Genomic DNA, 20402 nt, shown 5'->3' with positions numbered 1-20402 from the left:
TAATTATCAGTGGAGGTGTGATGTTCCGCAAGTCACACGGAGAAATGTGGCAATCATGCCAGAAGTGCTGTCCACTGGCAGAACCTTCTGGAATTACAGATTCTGGTACTGTCTGATCTCCTTGTCAGGAAGTAACAACTGGAGGACCAGTAGCTGGAGTGATGCAGTGCAGACTTGTATCTATCCAGTACACCCTGAGAGTCTACAATTAAAGGCCAGCCTGACACCATTTCAGATGTTGCAAGCCAAGTGCATCCTCTCTGCCAGTCATCCCAGAAGCTCAGAAATGTTTTCTGACTGTAGCTCACTGATACTGTCCTTCAAACACTGCTGCAGGATTGTAACCTCGCTATGGGGGCCCAACAAAAATCTGATTGTCCTTTTCCATGGCTATGGGCTGCCATGAACTGCCAGGTCCAGCACCCTCGGGGTCTGCTGCACACACGCATTCACCTGCACTGCATCACCCTAGCCTTGATCCTCAGGAATGAAGGTATGGAGACAGGGAGCTGGGGAACCTGGATCCCACTCCTGGTGCGCTTTCCTCACATGGTGACAGGGCAGTGCCAGGAGGCACCCAGCAGAGGAGGAGCCATTAACATAGCCTCTTTGAGACTCCTGTCAAGACACTCCAGCAGTGACCAAGCCCACTACCTCCAACTCTGCCCCTCACCCAACCTTTGGAAGTTGAAGCTGAGCAGTGTCCAATTGGCTCTAGCATGGAGATCCTCCACAAAACCTGAGGGTTAGGAGAGCGTGTTGAAAGCTATGTGTGTGGTATGTACACTGTTTTTCCCTGGAAGCCAGGGAAGAGCGGCCCTCCTGCATTACATCAATTCCATCCATGCTTTCCGTGCTTTACTGTGTTTACTCACCCCAGTCCCGCCTTACAAATACTCTTCACAATTCTCCTTTCCAATTCCCCCTCAACCTTCAGGGTTGAGAGAGCAAGAAAGAAACCAAAACCTTTTTAGGGCACTGTATATAAAGTCTTGCATTTTTATCATTTGATTGTTTTTGCAATACATGTGTGTGAGTCTCTGTCTAGCTTTAAATATAACTGTCCCAGCATGATGCCCAACTTCATGTCCGTTCAGGAAGCAAGGTAAACGAGGTGTATACAGCTGACACCATTCTCACGTTAGCCCTATTCTCTGCACTTGCTAGTATGGAGACACAGGACTGACCATGATTCACTGTCCCAGGCTCCAAATACACAGTACCCCAGACCAAGAACACACTGAGCAAAATCCTGAGAATGGCTAGCCCCCTGGATTCATATTGGAGGCTGCCCTGGTCCACCTGACTGTCAGGTACCTCCATGGACATCAGTGAGGTCTAGTTCCTAAGACTTTGAGGCATGACTGCTCACTTACTATGTGCACAGTGTGCTTGCCACATAAGCTGCTGGCGTGAGATTGATGTCGCATGCAGCAGTCCAGCAAGATGTCTACCCTCTTGATTGAGCTGTTACCTGCAAGTCCAGCTGGCCTAGATGTGTGACCGATGCTAATAGGCAAGACAGTGAAGCTTTGAGCATCCAGGTAAGTGCGAAGAGAGAACATGAACAATCCTGATATGTAGCCTGGTCCATGAGCAGCCAGAACAGGATGTCAGTCCCTGCACACGCAGTGGCCTTGCAGCAACCTCTCAGTGCCAAGGGTTAGGATTTTAAAAATAGGCAGGTTTTGATGCGACTGTGTTGGTAATGCTGTTTCTGAAGTACGTGTATGGTTTGGGTCCTTGGATTTAAGAAAGGGTGCAGTGATATTGAAAATGGCTCAAAAAAGGCTTACTGAGCTGATTCCTGGGATGAAGGGTTGACTGATCAAGGATGGCGAAGCTGGTTAAGCCTTTTTTCATTAGAGTGTAGAAAAATGAATATTTGGAATTCTCTACCCCAGAGAGTTCTGGAGGTGAGAAAACTGAAAGTATTTAAAGAGGAGGTAGATAGATTTTTGAGTTATTGAGGAATTGAGGGCTATAAGGAGCTGGCATGAAAATGGAGTTGAGGCTATGAACTTATAGAAGGGTGGGCCAGGTTCAAGGGACTAAATGACCTACCCTTGTATCTGTTTATGTTCTTATGTAAGGTATCACAATTCACTCTCTTATTTGTTTGTTTGACTGTTGAAATTTTGGGTACTTTAGCCATGAAAAGGGCTTTACTTAGTCTGATTGCTTAAATTTGAACACGATCTTTTATCATCCACAGCCTGTGTCATGTGCAGTATTTTGATCCCTGATGAGTATATCAAACTTATGTTACAGACCGACCAGAAACAAATAATTTTATTTCATTTCTGATGAAGGGCTTGTGCCTGAAACGTCGATTCTCCTGCTCCTCGGATGCTGCCTGACCTGCAGTGCTTTTCTAGCACCACACTTTTTGACACCAATAATTTTTGATTTCTTTGAAATAGAAAAAGTGTGAGATCTCTGGTACTCAATAAGAGAATAATTCCACACAAATCTATGTGATTGAAGGAACAAATTAAGTATTATATAAAGATATAATTGCAGAACAATCTGGTGTATACAGCATAGTGTATAACATTCAGGATTCATGTGAGGTAATTATTGATTACCGTACAAACTGACATTGAAAGGCCAAGGGACTGTACTTTAAATGTCCAATGCATTCAAAACAGATATCACCCAGATGCAAATGGAACTGTAGGCAACCAAAGTTCAATAAAACCTGTCTTGTGTTACAAGGCATTCCAGTTCTTTACTTTTGAAGTTCTAATTTTGGACATCTTTCAAAAGCTGTTCCATCACAGACTGCCTCAAAGAGTACTCACATCCAGGTAGTTCCACCTCTTCCCCTGAGACTGTATTCCACTGGATTCCTAAGACTAAGCAGTAGCATCTATCCATAAGGACAATTTCAGATCTTTCACAGAGAGTATACAATTCTCCGGGGGCTTTTGTGAGCTCCAATGTTTCTCAAATGTATCAACCAAATACTTCCTTTACCATATTGCCAGTGGCACTGCACTATCAATGGCTTCCAAGGAATTCTCCTACCATAACTGCCTGGAGGCTGCTAACAGAAACACTTGTGCTGCCTTGTCACTTCCTGTGCTTCAGTACTCTCCCTGCATCAAGCTGAAAAGTAAGTGCTTAAACGGTTTAAAATAACATGGCCTCAAGTCCATGTGCTTCAGTTGAATTTATCCCATTTTCTACTATTAAATTTCAGTTTCCAAATCTGCAATTTGTATACTAAAAATGACTTATGAATTAGATATTTGCAGCAGCGGGTCAATGGAAACATGAATTTAAACTTCAAATGCAGCATTACAAAATTTAGCTTTTTTATGTCATAGAATCATAGAATCCTCCAGTGCAGATAGAGGCTTTTCGACCCATCAAAATTGCACTGACCCTCTGAAGAGCAATCCCAACCAGACCCCACATCCACCTAGTCAGCACATCCCTGGACACTAAAGGACAATTGGCATGTCCAGTCCACTTAGCCTGCACATCAATGCATTGCAGGAGGAAACCAGAGCACCCAGTGGAAATCTACGCTGACTCAGGCAGAATATACAAACTCCAAGAGATATCCCATTTTTGTATTTTCTTGTATTGACTAAACCACATAGATCTGAGTGACATTTTTCAACAATGTATGAACTCAACTGGGAAAAGTTATTTTAATTTTATTTTCTAAAGCAGTATCTGTATTTAGCTCAAATACTCCATATGTTACAATATGTATATTGTACAAAATTACTATGGACAGCTTTCTGATACTTTATAGGTATTTCTCAAGCTAGACAGAATCGAAGAAGATTGATAAGGAATCTCATATTACAATCTTTGCAGACGTTTGCAATTATAACAATGCAGCATAGTTCTTTAATTTTGTAGACATGTTGAGTGCACAACACATGGGGTCAACATTTCTGTAAATTTCGAAATGTCAACATTTTAAAACTATGTTGTATGAAAAAGGCACGTTATAATTTCTGGAATTTAGACAAATTCTAAACCCATATAAACCACGGGACCAATTTTAATTCTGCTTCCAGGCAGAAAGCAGGCAGGAAGGAAGTATTTTTATGGTTTCCTATGAAACAGGAGGTGAAGGAGTGCTCCCCAAGGGAGCAGTGGCCCTCCTCCCCTGTACTCCTCTTATTGGATTTCTCTTTCAGGACACTTACCTGGATAGTTAGCTTGATTCCTTTGCATCAGCCTGCTGCTGCTTGATTTTAATGGCTCAGCAATCATTTCCCTCAAACCTCTGGCCCGAATGTTCAGGAAAATGAAAGCAGTATATCAATGGTGCCCTGCTGTTAAAATTAGCTTTGCTAAAATTAAGCCCAGTATAGTTCTGTGTACTTTGTGAAGAGGTAGTTAACTTTTAACTTTTTTCTTTCTATTGCAGATACCAGCCAGCATAGCATTTGCTGAAAGGAAGCCCTGTTTGTCTTGCTGTGATCAGAAGAGTAGTGTAGAAAAAGAGGACAATAGAGACATGTCAAAACCACAGATCACTTGGAATCTCACCTCAAGTAGTTTATCTGATATTGGTGAGTTTATGACTCATCTGTACCAGCAAATTGGGGCATAATAAATAGGCAATCAAGAAAATGCATTAGTTATATGGTTTCATGTGGAATCATAGGATGTCACAGCACAGAAACATGCATTTGGCCCATCATTCCTGTGCTGGCTCTTTGAAAGAGTTGTCCAATTTTGTCCTGTTCCCCAGCTTTTCCCATAGCTCAGAAAATTAACCCCTTGAAGAATTTGTCTAATCACCTTTGAAAGTTCCTATAGAATTTGATAGCACCATTCTTTAAGACAAAATCATTGCAGATCATAACCCTACATCTAGAGACATTTCTCATTTGTCCTCTAGTTCTTCTGACAATGATTTTAAATCTGATTAGTGACCATTCAATCACTGGAAATAATTTAGCCTTATTTACATTGTCACTATGATTCATGATTTTACACAGTTTTCCAGGGCTTTATTATAACTTTCTTGTTATGCACTCTTTGTGTCTATTATTGAAGCTGAATGCCTTTCTTGCAACGTCCTCAACTTGTCCTGCTATCTTCAAGTATTTAAACACCGACACACCCAGGTCACTCTGATCCTGTTGCCTCTTTAAAATGTTACCATCTGGTTTATATTGCCTCTCCTTATTCATTTTACCAAAACATACCCCTGGTATCATCCTCCATAAAAGGTAGAAACCTAAATAGAGTAGGAGTTGACTATTTGATGTATTGCACCTTTTAGTATAACTATGGATGTTTTTCTGGCTCAACCTTTCTCCACACTTCTCACAGCTTTCGAATCCTTGAGGGATCAAAAATCTATCTATCCCAATCTTGAATATATTAATCTATGGAACATCAATAATCGTCTTGGGTAGAAAATTCTGAAGGTTTGCAACTCTATAACTGAAGGAATTTGTTTTCATCTCCACTCTAAATCACCTCCTTCGTCCTGATGAGAGTGTGGTGCTGGAAAAGCATAGCACTCAGGCAGCATCCGAGGAGCAGGAGAATCGACGTTTTGGGTAAAAGTTTTCTCCTTAGCCCTGATGCTGTACGCTCCCCTATTCTGGATTCCCCAGTCAGGGGAAGCAACCTCTGTAGCTCCCTGGTCAAGTACCCTCAAAATCTTGCGGGTTTCAATCAGATCATCTCTTATTCTTCGAAACCAAAGAGTATAGGCCCAGTTTGCTCAGCCTCTCAACATAAGACTGCTCTCTCATCCCTGGGGACAAATTCATGAACCTTCGCTGTACTACCTCCAATGAAGCATATCCTTCCTTAAAAATGGAGACCAGATCGAGCCATAGTTCTCCATGTAAGGTCTTCTTAAGGCCTTATACTATTGTAGCTGTGTCGTGCCATGATGCTCTGTTCCCAGGACAGTAAACACCAACGTGCCATTTACCTCCCTAATTGCCTGTTTTAACTGCATCGTAATTTACTTGGTCCCTTGTATGCATACATCTGAATCTCTGAATATCAACATCATAAACCTTTCAAAGAATTCTGTTTATCTATTCGTATTACCAAATCAAATAGCTTAACACTTTCCAACGTAAAACTTAAGCTGCTACCTTGCTGTCCACTCACTTGTCTATTAACATTTTACAGTATCTTTGTCCTTGCACAGATTACATTCCAAGCTAAATTGGGCTACATTTTGTGTTTTTTTTCATCATAATCATTAATGTAAATTGTAAATAGTTGAGACTCAGTCCTGACCCTTGTAGCACTCCACTAGTCATAGCTGTCAATTTGAAAATACAGCATTTAGCCTTACACTTTGCTTTCTGTCTGTTAATCAGTCTTCTATCCATGCTAAAATAATATTATAACTCCTTGAGTCCCTATCTTGCACTTATACAACACTTACTTCATTGAATACCTTATCAAGGCCTCAACATTCTTGCTGAAGAGTCCATAATTGTACATAATAACTCCAGCTGATGCTGAACTGTGGATTTACAGTTTAGTATAACATCTTGCTTTTGTATTTAACATTGCTATTTACAAACTCGAGTACAGTCAGTTCTGCTTTAATGTGGCATTTCTGTTCTCATACAATACCGTGTTATAAGAAAATTGCGTGGTAGCAGCACCAGTTAAACTAATGGGGCCAGAATTGTATCATAGCCAATATTTGCTTTAAACCTTAATGCTTTGGAAACAGTGTCCCCAATTCATCAATAATGTAATAGTGAATTTGTCTTAACAAAACACTTGTTATAGCAGAGCGGACAGTATCCCATCAGCTTGCTTACATGCCTTCTTAACTTATTCTTCCATTTTCATAAACTTGTAAATGTAACTTCCAGGCACTCTTGCAACAACCTCAAAAAGGTGCCATTTAGATGTGTTGCTTCTCCCAATCCCTTCACACTTATCCACATTAACCTGCAGCTGTCACATGCATGTCCATTCCATTAGTCCAACCATGACCTACTCAATAAACTCAAGGAATACATTTTACAAATAACCATGGGTGCAATTTTTTCCCTTCCTGGAGGTGATAAGAGACGTGGCAAGATGTCAGATAATTATACGAGTTGGACTGGAGAAAAGCTCAACCCTCTCTTGCCACCTCTGCAATTAAGTGCAGGGCAAGAAGGTCCATGATGATTTTCTTGACTTGCCAGCAATTGAGGCCTTTATGTTGTCAATTAATATCCACGTAGGGGCCTCAACACTTACCTGGTCACCATGACAGGCAAGAAGGGTGGTTAGTTTCTTGATGGAGAAACCATGACAATCTATGTGGTGGGTTGGTGAGAGGGGGAGACATGTTAGTCACCACACAACACAGTTAGAAATAATATGAAAAAATTCCGCTCCGTTTGCATTGGGAGCTGATGGTTTAGTGGTATCATCACGAGACAAATAACCCAGAAACTCAGCTAATGTCCTGGGGACCTGGGTTCGAATCCCATCATGGCAGATGGTAGAATTTGACTTCAATAATAATCTGGACTTGAGAATCTATTGATAACCATTGTCGATTATTGGAAAAACCATCTCATTCACTAATGCCCTTCAGGGAAAGAAACCTGCCATCCTCACCTTGTCTGAGTCCTGACACACAGCAATGTGGTTGAATCTCAACTGCCCTCTGAAATGGCCTAGCAAGCCACTCAGTTCAAAGGCAACCAGGAATGGGCAAAAAATTCTGGCCAAACAGCGACCTCCACATCTCACAAGTGAATTTTAAAAAATAATAATAATTGCAGGGATTTTTGTGGAAAGGTGAGAAAAAATGTTGCATTTGGTAAATGAGTAACAGCACAGACTGTAGAACATCTTTTCAGAAAAACATGGCATCTGACTACATTTCACTTAAAGTTCAAATACAGACCCCAGAATTTTACTTTTTAAATATTGTCACAATCGAAAGTAGTATGTAAATTTCCAAATGCATTACAAATATATCGTGTGTATGTAATATGTGTAATTGGTCAGCATGATGGCTAAGTGGTTAGCATTGCTCCCTCGTAGTGCCAGAGAGCTAGGTTCACTTCCAGCCCCAGGTGAATGTGTGGAGTTTGTATATTCTCTCTGTGTCTGCATGGTTTCAGCTGGGTGCTCCGGTTTCCTCCCACAATCCAAAGGTGTGCAGGTTAGATGGATTGGCCATGCTAAATTACTCCATAGTGTCCAGGAATGTGCAGGCTAAGTCGTTCAGCTGTACTAAATGCAGGTTTGTGGGGATAAGGTGGGGTGGTGGGGGAGTGGGATGCTTTTTGGATAGTTGATGGGCCAGATGGCCTCTTTCTGCACTGCAGGGATTCTATGATTTTATTTTATTATTCTGTGTATTAATACAATATGTCCATATGTTGTTGTCTATAACTTCATAAAAATTTAAGAGGAGGAATGGGGAATAGCTTTGCTGGTAGAAATTGGAAGCTGTTATTATACAATAGATTCCACTTGCTTAAAAAAAAAAGTTTTTCAGGTGGTGCTGTATGACGTGGCTCCGAGCTAGATCCATAAGTTGACATTTAATTCCTGATGGATCACAATTTAGCTGGTTTCACAATGAAAGCAATGGGTGTTTAAGCCCTAAGTGTGCAAATGAGGGGAAAAATCAGCTAGAATTCTTGCAAGCAAGTCTTGCTGCAAAGTAAGCACGTGCAGGAATTGAGCAGGGGCAGGATGAGGGCTCAGCTGTGATTGATCCCAGAGCTCAAAGGAGCCTGCTAGTAGTCAATGTTGAGTTCTCACTTGATGCACAACAATTTGGATAACCTACTGGAGGGGTTCCGGTGCCCATGGTTTAATGCAGTTTAAATCTTCTAAGAAAGGACCTGTCAATAAGGTTTTATTTAAACAAAGTATAGAAAGCATGAAGTTTCACATTTCGTAAAGAGTTGATTTCCCCAATTTTAAGAAAATTATTATCAGAAGTGTTTAATTTTTTAAAACATGTTTATTGTAGAACATTTTTGTTGATTTCGTTGCTAAGATTGCATGCTAATCCTTGAATATGTTTGAAGTGTTCAGTTGCATTGCATATTGTACACAGGTTAGATTACATTGCATTTTATTTCAATACTTTCATGACATGTGAGTGTCATTGGCACGGCCAACATCATTGCCTGCCCCTATTACCTTCAAGAATGTGGTGGTGAGGCACGTTCTTAAGCCACTCAAATCCATGGGTTGCAGATACACTATTAGAAAGGGAATTCCAGGAGTTTTTATCTTACACTTCTGAAGGAATGGCAATATATTTCAAAGTTGATGCATGGCTTGGAGATTAACTTGCAGGTGAGTGGTTCCCATGTATCTACTGCCCTCACTCTTCAAAATGGTAAATGCTGCCATTGTGTATCAGTGATGAAGAGAGTAAATTTTGGAGTTGGTGGATGAGATGTAATCACGCAGACTGATTTGTCCTGAATAGCATTAAGCTTCATGAGTGTTGTAATGGCTAATTTCATCATCTTGTGCCTTGTCAATGGTGGACAAGCTGTGGGGAATCCAGAGGTAAGTTGCATGAAACAGAATTCCCAGTCTGACTCTTGTAAACTATTCATATGGCTGGTCAAGTTCAGTTTCTCGTCAGGGAGTTGATGATGGGTGATCTAGTGATGATATACTGTCAAATATGAAAGGATGATTGTTATGCTCTCTCTTGTTGGAGATGGTCATTGCCTGACACTTGTGTGGATAACCGTTACTTACTAAATGGTAAGGCATGAAACATGGCCAATAAGGCAGATGCATTTTGTTGACCAATATTGTTACCAGTGCTCAAGATGCTTATATACTGTACTACTTATTTTAGACTGTTTTACATAAATAGGTTAGCACCTTCAAGTCCTAAAGCTCCCTTAAAATAAGAACTTAGTTATAATAGAACTGTTTCACAATGCAGTTTTAGTAAATTAATTGCACAGCTCCAAAAACCATCTTTGTAGAGTAGTCATCATTTGTTTCCAGTCATTGCATGTTGTCAGTTAGTATGTGTGTAACACTGAGCATGTACATAGACTTTGAAATTGCTGCTTCGGGTTTTTCAACTCTGAGATGGGGTATTTCTTAGTTCGAAATGATTTCCAATGTTGAATAACAGAAGAATTCACCATTCTGTATATATTTGCTCGATACTCTATGAATTTGTCATTTATTTTCTTTCAGACATGTTGAATCATTGGTCTGGGAGCACAAAAAATGGGTACCAGTGGATTAGCGCAACACATTTTCCCATGGAAGGGAAAAACATTAATGATGCAACAAGGCAGACATTCTCCCTACTTCAAGGTATTTCCTTTATCCTTTCTCCTTTCTCATTTCAGTATTGTGCTTCCACTCATTCTCAGATGTTAAAATAATTTGTTATTTCAGCAAAATAAACCTTAAACAACTTTCCACCTAAATGAGGCATTGTTCTGTAAAATATCACTGTCCTCATCATCACAACAATACGTTGGTGCCGTTGACTAAGATACAAATTTGACCCTTTGTTTGTGAAACATGGTCTGTGCAGCCTGTTTTTCTTGATGTAGTAATGTGTGTGACAATGATATATATTTGGAAAACTACAGCCAAAGCATACTACAATATATCCAAATTTAATTTCTCTCTGTTGTAAATTGAACAATCAATGTTATCCTAATCACATTTTGGGATTTAGAGTAAAAATTGTTAACTTGTAGAGTTATAACAGGATGAAAGGAAACAATTCCCTTTTCATGGTTCTCTGTAAAGCAATCCAGTCCCTCCCATTCCCTTACTGTATCACCGTAACCTTAGGAAGGATCTGAGAGTTCAGAGGAAGCTTACCAAAGTTGTTCCAGTGATAGGAAGTCATAGCTACATTATTAGGTAGATGAAGCTGGGATTGTTTTCCTTGATGCAAAGGAGATTGAGGGAAGATTTGGTAAAGGTATCTAAGATTAGAAGAATATGTACGCATTCGTTATTGGTTCAAGATTAGCAGACAGAAATTTTAAGTTTTGGGCAAGGATGCAGGCAGGATTTGAGAAAGAGCTTTGTTTACCGATTCAGTGGGAAATTGGAGGAAATATATTTGGAATGGATCGAGTGAATGGGACTGACTGGTTTCTTCCAAGAAGAGCTGGCGTAGAATCCAGGGGTAAAAACAATAACTGCAGATGCTGGAAAGCAAATACTGGATTAGTGGTGCTGGAAGAGCACAGCAGTTCAGGCAGCATCCAACGAGCAGCGAAATCGACTTTTGCCCGAAACGTCGATTTCGCTGCTCGTTGGATGCTGCCTGAACTGCTGTGCTCTTCCAGCACCACTAATCCAGTAGAATCCAGGGACCTTGTGACCTTCTTTTGTACTGCAAGTAACTATTGGTCTATAACATCACAATTTGTTTTATGCTTTGTGATCATTATTACCCAACTGTTCTTGTGCAGACATTTGATCTACTTGGTTCACGACATTCCCCGACATCGGATTCAACAAAGCCTCCCTCCTAGTTGAACCAAGAGCAAATTGGTAAAGCAAGTTTCTTGGATATAGTTCACAACTTTTCCCCTCCTTACCCTTAACTCTAACATTATCCCCCTCGACACTGAGTTGTGAAGTCATTCAGTAGTACCACTTTGTATTCGTGCAAAGCACTGTGATTTTCCTGCAGATTATCTCTCCTTTTCCCTTTCCTTCTCTCTCATTGCCTCCTCCTCCTCTTCTCCTCTCCACTAACTCACAACCTCAGAATTGCTAAAACGTAGAATGAGGTCACTTGATCCATCTCCTCTCATCCTCTGAGAATTTTGGCTCAGTATCTTTCTCCAGCCTTTTTGCATAATGTTACACATGGCTTCTGTGTAAATAATCATCTTCTGTCCTCTTGAATGCCTCAGTTGAACCTGTCTCCTCCACATTTCCACGCAGTGCATTCTAGACTCTAACTGCTCGCTGTGTGAAAGAAAATGTCCTCATCTCTCCCTCATTCTGTCTCTCAAACAGATCCATGAATATAAAGCACCAGTAAGTCACCATTTGAAACCACGTTTCATTATTGTCACTCTATCATATTCTCACACGTCTATTTCAACTTGTAGCTTGACAAATTATTCATCACACTTCGGGCATTTATTTACATGCATTCTAAACATATCTTTGTACTCCTTGAAGTCCTTCTTACTCCAAAAAAAACTGACAAAGTAAAACTAGCATGCTATGGTGGCACAGAATGCTTATCAAGAATTATTAAACTGACATTTACAGTATGATGGTTTATATGAAATAAAGATGAATATTGTCATAAATATGTTCCACATTTGTGGCAGATTTCTTCAATGGCAGTGTTCACTTATCTAAATAAATGTTTAACATCAATGTAGAATTGAGTAGCACTCTTTCTAAATCAGAATAGGAAGAGAAAATAAATTTAATGATAAGGGTTCCTTCAGAATATATTATTATAAAACTTTGACTATTTTGGTTGAAAGCTGATTGCCTTTCGTTCTAGCGGAGTTGGCAACGAAAGAGTACGAGTTATCAGACGTCATTCTGCTTCATCTGTATGTGAAGAACATGAGAGATTTTGGAATCATAAACTCAATCTATGAGTCCTACTTCAATCTAAATCCACCTGCAAGGTAATATATTCATTAAATGTTATAAGCCCTTTTGACTGCTTTGTTTTACTGTTTCGTGCACATGACCATTCTTAGCTTGCAGAAATACTTAGCAAGGTGAGAGAAGGAAAAATATGTACTGGGTTACTGGGTGAATTCCACAAATTAGACAACAGAATATTAAATTATATGTAGTAGTTTTCAAAAGCTATTCAAAAAATCAAAGTTCACTGAACTACTGTCACAAGAGAAGAACAAGGATTGTCAGAGTGCCGATAGTAATTCTTGATCCTGTCCTACTGAAAGAGGAGTACAATATTTCACTTAATGGGCTTTATCAAACAAAGTGTACTATATTCCGCCCTTATTACTGCCATGATCTGACAGGAGAAATCTGCCAACATTTTCATTGGTTTTTCACAATTTGTAAGTGATCTGATCATGCTTACTAAATAATTTTATCTGCTTAATCACTCTTCAAAGCAAATAGAGCCATGTTCATCTTTGGAGGTATTTGATAAGGTTCTGGTGGATATGCAGGAGTGATTGCTGCAGATAAGACCATTTATTAGTATCCATCTAAACCTGTATTCATTGTCGTTTCAAACATTTTGGAATCCATATGTCTAGAAAGTCTGTTCTGGAAAGAAGGTACTGTTTTTTTTCAGGAAATCTAGTTTTCTCCCTAACATTGAATCAGAGGGGATTAATAATAACGGAGATGTGCATTGAATTAAAATTTAATGAAAATTTGTCAGTGCATCACTTCTTTTTTTAACATCCTTTCACAGCATATGGCTATCACTTGTTAGACTCGTATTTATGGTCCACTGTAAAGTATTCTTGGGAAGGTTGCAGTGATCCACCACCTTCAACCGCTGACACCCATGTAGCATAGTGGCATTCAGTCTTGTTAAGGAGAGAGTCCCACTGGTAAAATCCACGTCAGAATGCTTTAATGCTGTTAATGAGAACTTGCAGATGGTAGCGCTCCCATGCACAAGGTAACATCCCAAAGATCTTAAGGATGATATTAAATGGTTACCAAGTTATGAGAACAGGGATAACCCACCTAGCCTACATGTCCCTGGACAGTACAGGGATTAGCATGGCCAATCCACTTAACCTGCACATCTTTTGACTGTGGGAGGAAACCGGAACACCCGTTAGAAACCCACGTAGACTTTGGGGGAGGGGGAATATGCAAATTCCACAGAGTCATCCGAGGCTGCAATCAAACCTGGATTCTTTGCTCTGTGAGGCAGTGATGCTCACCACTCTGCTACTCTGCTGCCCTCTACACAGTGACAGCAAATCTGTACAACATATACAACTTGTTCTATTATAGTCCTTAAAGATCATAAAACACCAGAACTTGCATGCCTTCATCAATTTAGCCCTGATCTCTCCCAGTTATATTTCCTGTGTTTGAATTTACTTTCCTGGTCACACCACCTACTGATAAGCTGACAGAGAAAGAGGCTTCAATATTTTCACAAGATAGTTGATAATTGAATGTGCATTTTTTTCCTCTTTACTATAAGACCATAAGAAATAGAAACACGAATTGCTCATTCGGCCCCTTGAGCCTGCTTCACCATTCAGTAGGATCATTTGATCCAACATTCCTCATATTCATTTTCCTAAACTTTACTCAAAACTCTTGATTCCCTTACTGATCAATAATCTATCTATATTAGCTTTAAACATAGACCAGGATTCTGCCCCAACAGCTTGCTGAGGCAAGGGGTTCCAAAAACTGTCATGCCCTGAGAAAAGAAATTTGTCCTCATCTCCATCTGATCTTTGTTCATAAGACAATCCTTCCATAACAGGGATCATCCTAGTGAACATTCTCTGAACTGCTGCAATCGAAATGCTATTTTTCCTTAAATAAGGGGACCAAAACTGCTCACAATATGCCATAAGACCATAAGACCATAAGACATAGGAGTGGAAGTAAGGCCATTCGGCCCATCGAGTCCACTCCGCCATTCAATCATGGCTGATGCGCATTTCAGCTCCACTTGCCAGCGTTCTCCCCGTAGCCCTTAATTCCTCTAGACAACAAGAACCTATCAATCTCGGCCTTGAAGACATTTAGCGTCCCGGCTTCCACTGCACTCCGTGGCAATGAATTCCACAGGCCCACCACTCTCTGGCTGAAGAAATGTCTCCGCATTTCCGTTCTGAAATGACCCCCTCTAATTCTAAGGCTGTGTCCACGGGTCCTAGTCTCCTCGCCTAACAGAAACAATTTTCTAGCATCCACCTTTTCAAAGCCATGTATTATTTTGTACGTCTCTATTAGATCTCCCCTTAATCTTCTAAACTCCAACGAATACAACCCCAGTATCCTCAGCCGTTCCTCATATGCTAGACCTGTCATTCCAGGGATCATCCGTGTGAATCTCCGCTGGACACGTTCCAGTGCCAGTATGTCCTTCCTGAGGTGTGGGGACCAAAACTGGACACAGTACTCCAAATGGGGCCTAACCAGAGCTTTATAAAGTCTTAGTAGTACATCTCTGCTTTTATATTCCAACCCTCTTGAGATAAGAGACAACATTGCATTCGCTTTCTTAATCACAGACTCAACCTGCATGTTTACCTTTAGAGAATCCTCGACTAGCACTCCCAGATCCCTTTGTGCTTTGGCTTTATTAAGTTTCTCACCATTTAGAAAGTAGTCCATTCCTATATTCTTTTTGCCAAAGTGCAAGACCTCGCACTTGCTCACGTTAAATTCCATCAGCCATTTCCTGGACCACTCTCCCAACCTGTCTAGATCCTTCTGTAGCCTCCCCACTTCCTCAGTACTACCTGCCTGTCTACCTAACTTTGTATCATCGGCAAACTTCGCTAGAATGCCCCCGGTTCCCTCATCCAAATCATTAATATATAATGCGAACAGCTGTGGCCCCAGCACCGAACCCTGCGGGACACCGCTCGTCACCGGCTGCCATTCTGAAAAAGAACCTTTTATCCCAACTCTCTGCCTTCTGTTAGATAGCCAATCCTCAATCCATCCCAGCAGCTCACCTCGAACACCATGGGCCCTCACCTTGCTCAGCAGTCTCCCGTGTGGCACCTTATCAAAGGCCTTTTGAAAGTCCAGATAGACCACATCCACTGGGTTCCCCTGGTCTAACCTACTTGTTACCTCTTCAAAAAATTCCAACAGGTTTGTCAGGCATGACCTCCCTTTACTAAATCCATGTTGACTTGTTCTAATCAGACTCTGCTCTTCCAAGAATTTAGAAACCTCATCCTTAATGATGGATTCTAGAATTTTACCAACAACCGAGGTTAAGCTGATTGGCCTATAATTTTCCATCTTTTGCCTTGATCCTTTCTTGAACAAGGGGGTTACTACAGCCATCTTCCAATCGTCCGGGACCTTTCCTGACTCCAATGACTCTTGAAAGATCTCAACCAATGCCTCTGCTATTTCCTCAGCAACCTCTCTCAGAACTCTAGGGTGTATCCCATCGGGGCCAGGAGATTTATCAATTTTAAGACTTTTTAACTTTTCTAGCACTATCTCTTTCATAATGGCAACCATACTCAACTCAGCCCCGTGACAACCTTTAATTTTTGGGATATTACTCCTGTCTTCCACTGTGAAAACTGACGCAAAGTACTTGTTAAGTTCTCCTGCTATTTCCTTATCTCCCATCACTAGGCTCCCTGCATCAGTTTGAAGTGGCCCAATGTCTACTTTTGCCTGTCGTTTGTTTCTTATGTACTGAAAGAAACTTTTACTATTATTTCTAATATTACTGGCTAGCCTACCTTCATATTTGATCCTCTCATTTCTTATTACACTCTTTGTTATCCTCTGTTTGCTTTTGTATCCTTCCCAATCTTCTGATTTCTGAAGCCAGATGTAGTCTCACCAGCACTCTGTACAGTTGCATTATGTCTTCCTTATTCTGATACACCAGCCCCCTTGAAATAAGGGCCAACATTCCATTAACCTTCCTGATTACCTGCTGCATCTGTGTGCTGGCTTTCTGTGTTTCATGCACAAGTATACCCAAGTCCCATTATTTTGCAGTTTCTGCAATTTTTCTCAATTTAAATACTATTCTGTTCTTTTTTCCCACATCGTACTTCATTTGCCAATTTTTAAAGAGAGGTATTAAATGAGTGGGCACAGAGTTGGCAAATGATGTATAATGTGAGTAAATATGGAAGGGAAAATTTTGAAAGGGAGTGAAAAAGAATGATGGCCCTTATTTCAAGGTGTTTGGAATGTAAGAGTAGGGCAGTCTTATTGCAGTCATACAAGGTACTGGTGAGACTACATCTGTAGTATGGTGAGTAGTTTTAGTTCCATTATTCAAAGGGAGTTCAAAGATCCCTGGCATGGCTGGATTGTCTTATGAGCAAAGATTAAACAGTTTGGGCCTCTATTCATTGGAATTCAGAAGGAAGAGAGGTGATCTCATTGAAACATATAGGATTCTTAAGGGGCTTGATAGGTATTTGCTGAGAGAATGTTTCCCCCTCCTGGCAGAGTCTAGGGCCAGAGGGCATAGTCTCAGAATAAAGGGGTGCCAATGTATGACTGAGGAATTTCTTGTCTGAGAGGGATGTGAGTCTTTGCAACTCCATGCCTCAGAGAGCTGTGGGATCAGAATCCTTGTCCATATTTAAGGCTGAGATAGATTCTTGATCAGTTGAGGAATCAAGGATTACAGACGTGCAGGAAAGTGGAAGTGAGAAGTGTCAAATGGTCCTTGATCCATTTGAATACCTGAACAGCCTACTCCTGTTGCTATTTCTTAAGGTTTTATGAGAAGATTGTGGTGATTTGTCAGTAAAGTGTGGTCTAAATTTGTGATCACGATGCAGTCCATGACTTCAGAGTGCAGAATGTGGTTTGTGATCAAGTAATGAGCTTTGATCCTTGATCAGAATGTCAGCATAGATTTGTTGCAAGATGAGGATTGCAAATGTAAACACTGCTTTAAGATATGACGATGAGATTTGATTTGTGATGTGGGTTTGTACTCTGATTTATGTTTGCCCTCTAGTCACTGATTTTACTAAGGGTGTTATGCCAGATTTGGTTAGAAACTGGGCTGTGATATGTAATGTGAAGATTGTCTTTGTTTTGCAATCCTAATATCGACCATGGTTTGTGATGAGAGTTTGTCTGATTTGTGACCAGAATTTGGTTCTGACTTGCAACTGAAATTTGAAAGCTTTTAAAGGAAACAGGTGGAGTAGATATGAAGAAACTGTTTCCACTAGCTGGGAAGTCTTGAAGGGGCATAGTGAGAAAATTGGAGCCAATGTTTCTGAAGTGAAATTAGAAAATATTTCTTCATTCAAAAGGTGGTTGGAATTTGGAACCCTCATCCACAAGTGGCGATTGATTTTAGATCTGTTGTTCATTTTTGAATAAAGTTTGATAGCTTTATCTTATCCAAGTTTATCAAATGATATGGGGCAAAGGTTGGTTGTATGAGGTATATCACAGATCAGCCACGATCTCACTTAGTGACTGAACAGGCTTGAGGAGCTATATGCCTCCAGTTCCAGTTTTACTAAATTAATTTATGATGTTGAAACCTGCAATACAAAAGCCAAATACTACAGTTGCTGGAAAGGTGAAATAAAAGCAAAAAATAGGAACGGTAATCAACCCGAAATTTTAACACACTGTCTTTGCCGATGCTGCTTGCTATGTTGAGTATTTCCAACACTTTCTGTTTTTATTCTCTGACAGTGTATGGGTTAAGAAAAAAAAAGGGGCTGGGAGTGACCTTTAAAAGGTAGCATTTTGTCAAAAAAATTGAGATTTCTTTTGACCTCTGCTAGAGAAACCGCTTAATCTAGGGTTTGTACCTTTGCCTAGCTGTATAATTTGATCTAAATATCTCAACAGAGCTGATTGATTTAACCCTACCTTCTGCAGAGTACAGTAATAAATACGTACATTTGTTTTCTGGTTATATCCATAAACCACCTCAAGGCATTACTGAATTGTCCTTTCCTCCTTTTATGATCAAGAATTTAGTTTGAGGTACAAAATAATTTTTGACTTGAATATTTTTTACAATTCTACTGCAAATTAATCTGTTTGATCTCAATCCAGGCCAGCTACTTCTGAGGTGCTTTACTGCAATTGAACCCCTGCCAATATATGTGAGCTACAATGTAAATTGAGGTGCTAACCTGTTTCTTTCTCTTTTTAACTATCACTTCCTTTAACATTAACTTCTAATCACTCTTTCTCCCATAATTTTATTTATTTTTAGTTTTACAGCAATTTTATAACTTTGAAAATGATCAGTTTTACAGTTCACATGTTAAGGTTATTTTTTCGTACTTGGGAAACCTTGCATTTCAATCCTTTGCTTAATTTCATATTGTTAATACTGTAATAAAATCTTTATTTAGCCATCGTAGGTTATCTTTATTCAGAAACTTCAGATACTTCTTTTGTATAACCATAGTGTAGTGTTGCTTTTCCTAGGCTGACCAGCACACACTTTCAGCAATTGAAAGGGTAGTCCCTATTTGTCTCTAAATAGAAAAGATTAAAATTTTTCTTTGAAATGAATGAGTATTTTGATTGTATTTGTTCATTTATTCAAACAGCACAAAAGCAAAATAAGTTTGCTTAGCGCATTTGACATATAATCTCAAAAGGCTTGACTGACGGATAAGGTGAGAGATAAAAATACTGAAAAATTATTTTTAAAAACATATATTCATCCTCAAATGTAAAGAGAAACATACTCATTGCTGATCTACAAATAATGTCCATTTTTAGGTAACAATTAATTCTCAGTCTTTGTTTAAATTAGCGCAGGTTAAAATTATGATAGCTCTTAATGAGGAGAGGAGGGAAATTAATAGTGAGGCATCTCAGAGAAATGTCTCTGACCAAGTGCAAGTGTCAAACGTTGAAAAGGAAAGCAAGTTATTTGTAATTGTTCCCCTTGTGTTTTTCTAGGGTTTGTGTGGAAGCCTTGTTACCTGATGGAGTGCCACTTCAAATTGATTGCCTCATGCACAAAAATAGGTTAACCTTGCAGGGTACAATCGAACTGCAAAAGGAGACCATGCATGTTCAGAGCATTTCACACTGGGCCCCTGCTAACATAGGACCTTACAGCCAGTCAGTCAAGGTAAGCAATGAAGGTGGTTAAGGACTTATTAGGTAAGCAAGAAATATTCTCTCTGTCTAAGTACACTAGGTAAAATCTACATAATTTTAAAATCTGAATAAATACCTTCTTTCCAGAGTGTATGCATTCGGTTGTGATAACAAACTGAATGCATAAGAAAGCAATATATTTTATCAACAGAACTTCTCAACTCCGGTAGCTAATTATCATAGTGGCCTGCAGCTAATGATGTTCCTGTAGGGAGGTGAGAACTACTGCTGGCTATGTTAGAAACCGCAAGAGAAAATCATATGTTGTTGTATTTGTATGTATTATGCTGAGTACAAGACTGATGCATTGATGCAAAATAACCATTTTGGTCACAGCATGTTAATAATGTTTAAGTGATTTGAGTCATTAAAATTGATTCAAAACATCATACTTCTAATTTGTAAAATTATATGCTGCAACAGTAATGGAGGTATTTATCGGCAGAGCTCTAACTGCCACCTCTGGTACTGTAATCTGCTGCAGGCACTTGTAGGTACTTGGAGGCAAGAACCTTTTAGCTCTGTTAATAAAGCCCATCCAGGTGACAGGATCACCAGTGGGTTGATGCATTTTGCTTTAAAGAATGCTGCTGCTTTTGCTTGTTCTCCAAGGCTGTTGTGCCTTGAATCACAGTATAATGACCAAAAAG

At 39.8% G+C, this 20402-nt stretch overlaps 1 protein-coding gene across 8 annotated transcripts in view; it reads left to right on the top strand.

Annotated features, from left to right (window-relative positions):
* The window catches only part of dph6 (diphthamine biosynthesis 6), a 321719-nt gene that overhangs the window by 151220 nt on the left and 150097 nt on the right, over positions 1 to 20402 (top strand). For 7 of the 8 annotated variants that reach the window (XR_011960472.1, XM_072569025.1, XM_072569024.1 and 4 more), the window contains exons 9-12: positions 4397 to 4541; positions 10159 to 10281; positions 12467 to 12596; positions 19549 to 19723. Coding sequence is in view for 7 of the 8 variants with exons in the window: in XM_072569025.1 (XP_072425126.1) it covers positions 4397 to 4541; positions 10159 to 10281; positions 12467 to 12596; positions 19549 to 19723 (573 nt within the window). In the remaining variant the exon portion in view is untranslated. Of the gene's footprint in view, positions 1 to 4396; positions 4542 to 10158; positions 10282 to 11405; positions 11494 to 12466; positions 12597 to 19548; positions 19724 to 20402 lie in introns of those variants that run through there. The other variant, XM_072569031.1, reaches the window with a different exon arrangement.

Source organism: Chiloscyllium punctatum, chromosome 4 (assembly GCF_047496795.1).
Source record: "Chiloscyllium punctatum isolate Juve2018m chromosome 4, sChiPun1.3, whole genome shotgun sequence".
NCBI classification, from domain to species: domain Eukaryota; kingdom Metazoa; phylum Chordata; class Chondrichthyes; order Orectolobiformes; family Hemiscylliidae; genus Chiloscyllium; species Chiloscyllium punctatum.
Note: the sequence above shows the minus strand (reverse complement) of the source record. Positions and strands in the feature narration are given on the sequence as shown.